The 11,432-nt window shown below is 44.4% G+C and overlaps 1 protein-coding gene across 5 annotated transcripts; it reads left to right on the top strand.

The window, feature by feature from the left end:
• The first annotated feature begins 3,468 nt into the window (after positions 1–3,468).
• On the top strand, positions 3,469–10,263 carry HDHD3 (haloacid dehalogenase like hydrolase domain containing 3). 5 transcript variants are annotated; one of them, XM_056540470.1, is made up of 2 exons: positions 3,469–3,584; positions 9,099–10,263. In XM_056540470.1, the coding sequence occupies exon 2, from the start codon at positions 9,151–9,153 to the stop codon at positions 9,859–9,861; it is 711 nt and encodes a 236-aa protein (XP_056396445.1). In that variant the 5' UTR covers positions 3,469–3,584; positions 9,099–9,150; the 3' UTR covers positions 9,862–10,263. The 5 variants fall into 5 exon arrangements, with proteins under 5 accessions (XP_056396445.1, XP_056396444.1, XP_056396448.1 ...); XM_056540469.1 differs by lacking the exon at positions 3,469–3,584 and adding an exon at positions 3,607–3,642; XM_056540473.1 differs by lacking the exon at positions 3,469–3,584 and adding an exon at positions 3,629–3,672.
• The last annotated feature ends 1,169 nt before the right edge of the window (positions 10,264–11,432 follow it).

Raw genomic sequence — 11,432 nt, 5'->3', positions numbered from 1 at the left:
ATGGAACCGTACGCATACGGTTCTGTACGGGTCCCATTGACTCCCATGTTAAAAATTTTTTTTTTTTTTTAAAAAGGTATATGTTTTCAATACGGTTTTTCACCCGAAACAAAAACCGTGGTAGGCTAAGGGTTTGGGTACGGGGGGAAAAAAAAATGGTAAAACTGTACAAGACGCAAAACGGACACAACCTGATGCATCTTTTGACATACGGTTTTCAATGGAGAGTCAATGCATACGGTTTTATACGGTTCTGTACGGTTTTCAAATTGAAAGTGTATACGGGAACTTTATTGCAAAAACGTGGTGTGAACCCGGCCTTACGGTGGTGATGCCTGATGCCACCGGACATCATTTTTCAAACCATATACGGATTAAAACTTGTCCACACGTTTTGAGGAATCGTTTTTTTAATCAAAAACCTGATACGGGAAGTGTATTGCAAAGATGTGGTGTGAACTCTGCCTTAGACTACACACTACAGAATTTACCTTCAAACTTCTGCTTAGTAATTTCAGTTGGCAATTCCGGGGCAGCAAAACTCCATTGCCGGCACTGGGAATCTGCTGCACAGCGCACACTACAGAATTTTAGCAGTGGGTATTCTGCCGCCAAAACAATTGTCTCGACAACTCTTTAGGTCAGTGTTTTCCAACCAGGGTGCCTCCAGCTGTTGCAAAACTACAACTCCCAGCATGCCCGGACAGCCAACGGCTGTCCGGGCATGCTGGGAGTTGTAGTTTTGCAACAGCTGGAGGCACCCTGGTTGGAAAACACTGCTTTAGGTGGAATCTGCACCGCAGACATTGTGGTCTATGGGACGGAAATGTCCCGCACGGTTCTAGCCACAACTGATTCAGCTTCTATAGTGAACCTAGCCTAAAGGTTAGAATAAGGCCCCTTTCACACTACAGGTATCATCATCCTGTAAAAAAAATCTCCATTATTACTCCCGGCAAAAAGGCCCTGAAAATGGCCGTCAAAAAAAATCCCATTCATGTCAATGGGATTTTTTGACCATCCTTTTGCATCAGGTTTGTCAGTTTTCACTAATGTCTGTTATTTTTGCCGGTGCAAAAAAAATTGTGAAAAACCGGACATTAAAATTTACCATTGAAGTCAAAAACATCTGTTATCAGTTATTGTCAGGTTTTTTAACAATTTATTTTTTCAGATTTTTAACATCCGTTTTTTTTACTGAGCGTGCTCAGGGTGCTTTACAAAAAAAAAGGGTTAAAAACCTGATTAAAAAAACGGATGTAACTGGTAATAACGGATGAACAACATCAGGTTTTTTTAAAATAAAAAACCCATTAAAAATAACGGATGATGGTCATCAGTTATCATCCGTTATTACCAGCTATTGCATCAGTTTATTTTTTTTCATCGGTTATTGTAAATTAACGGCAGTAAAAAAGCAGAATACCTGTAGTGTGAAAGGGGCCTATACCGTCACTTTCTCATCTGTGAGCTAAATGCAGGGTGCGACCTCTGATATGTTAGAGCATTTACCCAAGGGGTTAATCAAAAATGTTTTATATTCAGTATTGAGACGTCTCAAGGTTAAGAACATTCTGGAGGGGGGTGAGAGAGCGCCGACTGCTGCTACATCCTTGAGTCCTGTGAGAATATATCTAGTCTGTTACTGTTGTGTAGCAGCTAAAATTTACGCTAATGTAACCATACGAAACAACATCATTTTTTTTTAATGCTTTATATTTGTTTAACCAAGATTAGTACATTCACATAATGGATCTGTATTTAAATAACTACTTTATGAAATGCTCATGCACACTATAAGGCCATGTTCACATGTTGGAATTTTGCAGCAGAATTCTGCATGGACATTCCGCTGCAGCAGAGTCCTGCTGTATTCAAAGTGATTCCGCTGCGCTGTGCACACGGTGGAATTTCCTCATCCACAGAAAGAATTAACCTGTCTGTTCTTGCTGCGGCACGGAATGTATAGACATCTATGAGACAGCGCATTCCCGTGTGTTCTTAGCGCCGGCGCCCGCAGTCTGCGGTGTGTCCGCACAGAGATTTTCCATGCGAACATTCCAATGTGTGAACATGGCCTAAATGAAAAGAGTATCTTGCTGACATCAGACGTGTAGGTACTCTATGCACGCAGATGTGACTTCATCCCTGAGGGTACGTTCAGACGAGCGGATCCACAGCGTATTTTATGCTGCGGATCCTCTGCCAAAGGACCGCTACAGGGTGTCTCAGATGGGCCTGCAATACGCCGCTACAAGCAGACACACTGCTGCTATGTGCATGCTGCCGCGCATGCGCGGTGTACTCGCACACATCGTGGCCCCTCCCCCTGCTCCTTGAGCTGGTATACTGCGCACGTGCGTGGCAACTGGCACATCGCAGTGTTTCTGCTCATAGCGGCACATCTGAGGCACCCTGTAGCGGTCCTTCGTAAAATACGCTGTGAATCCGCTCATCTGAATGTACCTTTAGGCTTCCTCTGGTGAATGGCGCTGTTATTTATCACCACAATACATAACGCTAAGCGGTACACCCTCTTCCCTGAACAGCACTTCTTCCACAGAAGACTATGGCACTTGAGCAGATCGGCTCCACCTCCTTGACACATTGCTGAGAAATAAAAAGGTGATATTATAAGTTTGGCAACCACCGTCATCTCCAGGAAAGTTTGCTTTTATACTCGAATAGCTACCCAATGGTGTCTGCAGCTCTTACAGCCCATGTAGATGACAGCTTCCCTATAAAGGGGGTTGTCCAAAACGCTAATCTGTTTTGCCGTTCTTCGCTCCCCAGCCCTTCACTTCCCGGTCTGTGCCAACACAACGCAGCACGATTTTACACTCACATGCGGCAGCACATACGTCAGCAACACGGCGCTCATCGATAAAGAGTCTGGAAGGAAACAGAACCATGTTGGCATGGACACGAAAAGGGCACATCTGGGCATGCTGGGAGTTGTAGTTATGCTGCAGGTTGGAGATCACTGCTCTAGGGCTACGGGACAACTATGGCTGCTTTGCTTTACCTGCCTTATGGCTAATAATCGTGAGTGTGATCACCTTGCAGCCTAACAGTCCCCAGCTGTAACAAAACTACAACTCCCAGCATGCCCTTGCTATAATCTGACTTTATAAACTAGCATATTACATTTGGACATGTATATATGGGATTATATATGGATTTGTGACAGAACAAGGTCAATCATGTCAATAAGAGGAGTAATGCTAGATAATAGTAGCTTAGTGTTTCCCAACATGTGTGCCTCTAACTTTAGCAAAACTTTCTGGGAATTGTAGCTTTGAAACAGCTGGAGGCACACTGGTTGGGAATTGTAGTTTTGCAACAGCTGGAGGCACACTGGTTGGGAATTGTAGTTTTGCAACAGCTGGAGGCACACTGGTCGGGAATTGTAGTTTTGCAACAGCTGGAGGCACACAGGTTGGGAAATACTGTAAGTAACTAGATCACATCCCTCCCTCCATTCCTAGAACAGGCGGAACCATAGTTGACTGCTCTTGTTTGTCAGGGACAGATTATATTACCGGACCGCAGTCTTCTCAGCACGGCTCCTGGAGCTGCTTCCGGTAAGTAAAGAGCAGAGGTCATGTGACAGGGCTCGGGCTGATACACGGGGCTCCTGGGGTGAGGAGTTGTTGCCTAGCAACTAATCAGGTTGTAGCTTCTATAGTGTCTAATAGTGTCCGGGTAATAGGAGATGTGACCTGTTGGTTGCTATGGGCAACAATAATGCTTCCTCTTTTTCCCCATTTTATTATTGAACGATCCCCAGACAGAGCAGTGAATACAGGAGAGTATATATATATATATATATGAGTGTAAACATTGCACCCTCTGGACATTCAGTAGTGAGACTGGCCAATATGGCAGCGAGTGTGTCGGCCTGTCTAAACTAAAGACTCCAGACCACACCTCTAAAATAATACAGACCCCCAGACCAGACCCCTAAACTAATGCAGACCCCTAAACTAATACAACCCCAGACCAGACCCCTAAACTAACACAGACCCCAGACCAGACCCCTAAACTAATACAGATCCCAGACCAGACCCCTAAACTAACACAGACCCCAGACCAGACCCCTAAACTGATACAGACCCCAGACCAGATCCCTAAACTAATACAGATCCCAGACCAGACCCCTAAACTAATACAGATCCCATGCCAGACCCCTAAACTAATACAGATCCCATGCCAGACCCCTAAACTAATACAGACCCCAGGCCAGACCCCTAAACTAATACAGACCCAAGACCAGACCCCTTAACTAATACAGACTCCAGACCAGACCCCTAAACTAATACAGACCCCAGACCAGACCCCTAAACTAATACAGACCCCAGACCAGACCCCTAAACTAATACAGACCCCAGACCAGACCCCTAAACTAATACAGACTCCAGACCAGACCCCTAAACTAATACAGACCCCAGACCAGACACCCTAAACTAACACAGACCCCAGACCAGACCCCTAAACTAATACAGACCCCAGAGCAGACATTAGATACTAACTACAACTCCCAGAATGCCCTGGTACAGCCTGTGTCTTAGCACCTTCCCCAAACGGAAACTACAACTCCCAGCATGTTGGGCTATATAATAGTATAGATCAGTGTTTCCCAACCAGGTGTGCCTCCAGCTGTTGCAAAACTACAACTCCCAGCATGCCCGGACAGCCATTTGCTGTCCGGGCATGCTGGGAGTTGTAGTTTTGCAACAGCTGGAGGTGCTCTGGTTGGGAAACACTGGTATAGCATATGGTGCAACATTCCAGAAGTTGGAGGACTAGTTGGATAAATGCCGGCCATTGCATTGCCGGTGTTTTGTAATATAAAAATACTGGCAGGGGGACCAAAATACCGCTCTAGACGAACCACTCGGTACCGCAGGGAGATCACGGGGGTCCCCAGCGGCGGGACCCTTGCCATCAGACATCTTATCCCCTATCTTTTGGATAAGGGATAAGATGTCCAGGGGTGGAGTCCCCCTTTAATGTTTTATCTTCAGGCTTTTCCTGTCTGTTCTATGTCATCTCAGCAGGTGTCATGTCCGTCCTATGTACCACATGGTTAGGGGGGCGCACAACGCTGCACATAAGGTATTTATAGTAGAGTGGCCACTAGGTGGCAGCATAAAGCTCATTCTTGTCTTGTTATTCTTGTCTTGTCATTCATGTCTTGTCATTCTTGTTTGCTGGGACTTGTAGTCCACAAATCCCAATATTTAGCTATGCCCTTTACATCCTCCGCAGAACACTGTATACTGATGTCTGTCTTTTGTCAGGTGACCCTTTGGCCGTTCATATCCTGTCTGGCAGGGAAGGTGTTGGGGCTTGCACCTGAGCCGAAAATGTTCTCGAACATTTAATCCTCTGTACACGCCTGACAGCGCGCCATAGTGGAGGCGGCGGGCACAGCTAGAATTTCTTGGCATCATCTACACCAGTGTTTCAAAAGCAGGGTGCCTCCCACTATTGCAAAACTACAACTCCCAGCATGCCCGGGGGGAATCTGGATTACAATTTATCTGGCCGCCATTACAGGGGTTGTCACCTAGCTTTCCCAGACTCGTGAAAGGCAAATACGTCTAGTAATACAGTATTACAGGGATGTATCCATGTGCTATTCTGGAGTCTGGGAAAGCTGGGTGACAACCAAATTGTGGTCATGGTGGTCACATAGCTGCCTGTTTGCTCTTGTAATGCTGTATTACTGGGTGTAGTTGCTCTTCAGGAGTCTGGGAAAGCTAGATGCCGACCCCTGTAATGGCGGCTAGATAATGTAGTCACCCTGATCTACTACTTGGCCACCATAACGGGGGCTGTTACTCATCTGAATGTCAGATATGCCTAGTTATATAGTATTAAAGAAGCAGGGGGACGTATTTTTGGCACTCTAGAGCAGTATTTCCCTGTTGCAAAACTGTGCGGGCATGCTGTGAGTTGTAGTTTTGCAACAGCTGGAGACACAATGGTTGGGAAACACTGATCAACACATTAGGTACATATTATATCCATCATGATGTAGGGAGGGGGATGAGACTGGGCAGGGGAGCATAATATGTCTGAACAGAGTCTAACTAAAATATCTATCTATCTCCTATCTATCTATCTATCTCATATCTATCTATCTCATATCTATCTATCTCATATCTATCTATCTCATATCTATCTATCTATCTCATATCTATCTATCTCATATCTATCTATCTCATATCTATCTATCTATCTATCTATCTATCTATCTCATATCTATCTATCTCTTATCTATCTATCTCATATCTATCTCATATCTATCTATATATCTCATATCTATCTATCTCATATCTATCTATCTCATATCTATCTATCTATCTATCTCATATCTATCTATCTCATATCTATCTCATATCTATCTATCTATCTCATATCTATCTATCTATCTCATATCTATCTATCTCATATCTATCTATCTATCTATCTATCGATCTCATATCTATCTGTCTATCTCATATCTATCTATCTGTCTATCTCATATCTATCTATCTATATATCTATCGATCTCATATCTATCTGTCTATCTATCTATCTATATATCTATCTATCTATCTATCTCATATCTATCTCATATCTATCTATATGTCTATCGATCTCATATCTATCTATCTATCTATCTATCTCATATCTATCTATCTCATATCTATCTCATATCTATCTATCTCATATCTATCTATCTCATATTTTATCTATCTATCTATCTCATATCTATCTATCTATCTATCTCATATCTATCTATCTATCTCATATCTATCTATCTATCTCATATCTATCTATCTATCTCATATCTATCTATCTCATATCTATCTATCGTTTTCTATCTAGCATTTGACTCCGGTCGGCTCACTGAAATGAATGGGGTTCCGGCTGGATCCGGCTGGGGTACGGGAGCGGCCATTTTTTGCTCCTCCCAACCGGTTTTGGCACCAATACATTACAAACATAGTGTGAACCGGCCCTAAAATGGAATTTAAGGTGGAGAATTTACACAATCATTTCTGACTATACCTGTAATTTAGGAGAGGTGACGGCTCCACCTTCTCTCATCGCCGAGAGACAGAGACGTCCCCGACCTGGGTGGTTTGAGATGATTTACAGTCCGTACGGTGTTAGTGACACCAAAACCTGTAATCCACCTACGTGTGTGGGAATGTTATACCTAGCGGTTTCTGCTTTATCATATCTGTTTTGCACCCGTTGTTTTGAAAACCTCTTTTTTTCCACCAGAGTACCCCTTTAAAGGAAATCTGACGGCTGCAATTTGCATTACAAATTGTTGTTAGGAGGGGGGGGGGGGGGGGGGGGGGACACACATAGAACCTTTCGTATATCTGTCTGTGTTTCCATAACATAGCAAAATGCTTTTATTTTCCATTTCCAAGCCCCTGAAATGCTATTGGCTGGAATGAGACTTCTCATTTCCGCCTCCCATCCCTGTTCCTTCTTGATTGACAGTCAGCTGGACACCCAGCCCTGTTTCCAAACAGGGCTCGGTTTCCTGTTGTCAGTCAAGCTGGAAAGAAAGGGGGAACAAGAAGTTGTTCCAGCTAACAGTACTTCAGGGGTTTGGGAACGTCTGTCTGACACTTTTTTATGTTATGGAAGCAGATGTTGTCTATTGTTAAGCAGGTCAGGTTAGGGAGAGGTCGGCTGTAGAGTCTTCCAATTAGATAAAAGGGGGATTCCAGGATTTGTTTTTATTTGACTATGCTACAGGGGCTGTAAAGTTAGTTAGGTTCGTAATCTAGTGTCTGTACCTGTGTTTGATGGCTGGTCTTACAATTCTTATGTGTTCTTTCCCCAGGATGTTTATTTTTAGCAGCATAAAAAATGAATGTTGTCTCAGGCCTTTCCCAGGTTGCAGGTCGGCCCGAGACAATGCATCACCAGTCAGGTGATGACAAGGAGCCTGTCTGCTTTAATGGGTGGAGCTGCTTGGGAGGGAGATCATTCCACAGGGCTGCAGGGAATTGTAGTTTCAAGCACAGCATGGAAGGGAGCTCAGGTGTGCTTCAATGGGTGGGGTGACTGATGTGCGGGAGGGAGATAAGTCATTTCCTACCTAGAAACAAGGGATCCTGGGGATTGTTGTTGGAGGGAGGGCACAGAAACAGGAAATAGCCAGTTCAGAAGCCAGCAGCGTGATGGGGGACACAGGACACGACCATTTACCATCAACACAAGCACAGATCCTTGGTACGCATGTCCATTACTGGATGACAGGTAATTAGTGAAGTCACGTTAGGTTAGAGAACCCCTTTAAAATCCAGTCCAGGACAGAACAGTCTACCAACATGTGTATGAGAGATAGAAATTGTGATATAAATGGCTTATATTATATTGTTGATTTTAGGGTTAGTGGCTCTTTAAAGGGGTACTCCGGTGGAAAACATTTTTTTTTTTTTTTTTTTTTTAAATCAACTGGTGCCAGAAAGTTATACAGATTTGTAAATGACTTCTCTTAAAAAAATCTTTACCCTTCCAGTACTTTTTAGCAGCTGTATGCTACAGAGGAAATTCTTTTCTTTTTGAGTTTCTTTTCTGTCTTGTCCACAGTGCTCTCTCTGCTGACACCTCTGTCCGTGTCAGGAACTGTCCAGAGCAGTATAGGTTTTGCTATGGGGATTTTCTCCTGCTCTGAACAGTTCCTGACACGGACAGAGGTGTCAGCAGAGAGCACTGTGGACAAGACAAAAAAAGAAATTCAAAAATAAAAGAATTTCCTCTGTAGCATACAGCTGCTTATAAGTACTGAAAGGGTAAAGATTTTTTAATAGAAGTCATTTACAAATCTGTTTAACCTTCTGGCACCAGTTGATTTAAAAAAAATAAATAAAATGTTTTCCACTGGAGTACCCCTTTAAATAATCTTCTATACCAGTGATTTCCAACCAAGGTGCTTCCAGCTGTTGCGAAACTACAACTCCCAGCATGCCCGGACAGCCTTCGGCTGTCCGGGCATGCTGGGAGTTGTAGTTTCGCAACAGCTGGAGGCACCCTGGTTGGAAGACGCAATGTTCTATACTATAACTAATGTCTCTTAGATCTGCTGTCTCTGGACCCAAGTTTCATATGTGACTGACAGGAAGCCCCAAGATGAAACTCCGTCTTCTAACCTGGGACGTGAAGGACACTCTTCTCCGTCTGCGTCTTCCCGTCGGCCAACAATACCAGGCGGAGGCCAAGAGCAGAGGTCTTCAGGTGGACTCGGCCAGTCTGGAGTCTTCCTTTCGGCAGGTTTACCGTAACCAGTGTCGTATGTTCCCCAACTATGGCCTCGGCCAAGGCATGACGTCCCACCGGTGGTGGCTGGATGTGGTGTCTCAGACGTTCCGCCTCTCCGGCGTCCAGAACGAGAAGATCCTCCAACCCTTGGCTGAGAAACTCTACCAAGACTTCCGCACCGACGTTTACTGGGAGGTTCTGCCCGGCGCCAGAGAGGCCCTGAAAGGATGCGGTGAACTGGGACTCAAGATGGCCGTGATCTCTAACTTTGACCGTAGATTGGAGGACATCCTCAGGAACGTTGGCTTAGACGGCCATTTTGATTTTGTGCTGACCTCCGAGAGCAGCGGTGTAGCGAAACCAGATTTAGCCATTTTTCACAAGGCCCTCAAACTAGGGGGCGTGATACCGCAGCACGCCGCTCACATCGGGGATGACTACATCAACGATTATAAGGCGGCGAGACAAGTCGGGATGTTCAGCTTCCTCCTCCAGAGACATCTCCGAGAGGACGTCCCCTCAGATCACGTGATCCAGTCACTAGATCAGCTGATCCCCAAACTACGAGGGCTCATGAAGTAACGGGGAAATCGTTATTCACGTCATCTTGAAGGGGTTCTCCACCTGTAGACAGTTCAATGGTTGCTAGGGACGCGCTGCTTGACAACCCCTTTAAAGGGGTACTCCTGTGGAAACCTTTATTTTTTTTATTTTTATTTTTTTTAAATCATCTGGAGCCAGAAAGTTAAACAGATTTGTAAATTACTTCTATTAAAAAAAATCTTAATCCTTCCAGTACTTTTTAGGGGCTGTATACTACAGAAGAAATGCTTTTCTTTTTGGATTTCTCTTCTGTCACGACCTCAGTGCTCTCTGCTGACACCTCTGTCCATTTTAGGAACTGTCCAGAACAGGAGAAAATCCCCATAGCAAACCTATGCTGCTCTAGACAGTTCCTAAAATGGACAGCAGAGGTCAGCAGAGAGCACTGTGGTTGTGACAGAAGAGAATTCTAAAAAGGAAAGCATTTCCTCTGTAGTGTACAGCCCCTAAAAAGTACTGGAAGGATAAAAAAAAATTTTTATAGAAGTAATTTACAAATCTGCTTAACTTTCTGGCACCAATAGATAAAAAAAAAAAAAATTCCAATGGAGTACCCCTTTAAAATGGCTGGTTACTAGGCAGCGTATTCATAGTAACCAAACTGTCGGACAATGGTAGACTGTTTCCGGGCCGGGTTTACAGCAGAGGGGAGAAGGGCTGCAGTGTAAAGTTCTGTATATTTCTGATTGTAATGAAATTTAATTTAGGGGGGAAATCAAATAAATAAATGTATCAATTTAAATGTGTGAAAATGTATTTATTTAGTGTTTAAATAAAATACATTTTGGATATAACCTATCTGGCCGCCATTATAGGGGTTGTCACTTAGCTTTCCCAGACTCATGGATGGCAAATACGTCTAGTAATACAGTATTATGGGGATGGATCCTTGTGCCATTCTGGACTCTGGGAAAGCTGGGTGACAACCACACTATCATGGTAGTCACATAGATGCCCTGACCGCTTGCTCCTGTAATGTTGTATTACTAGGAATAGTTCTTATTCAGGAATCTAGGAAAGCTTGATGCTGACCCTTGTAATTGTCAGCTAGATAGGAAGTCACCATGATCTCCTACCTGGTCACCTTTACAGGGGACATTACTCAGCTTTCCCATACTCCTGAATGTCAGTTATTTTGTAGCAATGTTTCCCAAGAGGTGTATCTATAGCTGTTGCAAAACTACAACTCCCAGCATGCCCGGACAGCCGTTGGTTGTCCGGGCATGCTGGGAGTTGTAGTTTTGCAACAGCTGGAGGCGCACTGGTTGGGGAAACACTGACCTAGACTGTTCAGGCATGCTGGGAGTTGTAGTTTGGCAACAGATGGGGGCTGTCTGGGCATGCTGGGAGTTGTAGTTTGGCAACAGATGGGGGCTGTCTGGGCATGCTGGGAGTTGTAGTTTGGCAACAGCTGGAGGCACACTGGTTGGAGAAACACATGACCTAGACTGTTCAGGCATGCTGGGAGTTGTAGTTTGGCAACAGATGGAGGCTGTCTGGGCATGCTGGGAGCTGTAGTTTTGCAACAGCTGGAGGCGCACTGGTTGGGG

The sequence above is a fragment of the Hyla sarda genome, chromosome 9 (genome assembly GCF_029499605.1).
Source record: "Hyla sarda isolate aHylSar1 chromosome 9, aHylSar1.hap1, whole genome shotgun sequence".
In the NCBI taxonomy this organism is placed as follows: domain Eukaryota; kingdom Metazoa; phylum Chordata; class Amphibia; order Anura; family Hylidae; genus Hyla; species Hyla sarda.
The sequence above is the reverse complement of the archived record's forward strand: the minus strand, read 5'-3'. Positions and strand labels throughout refer to the sequence as shown.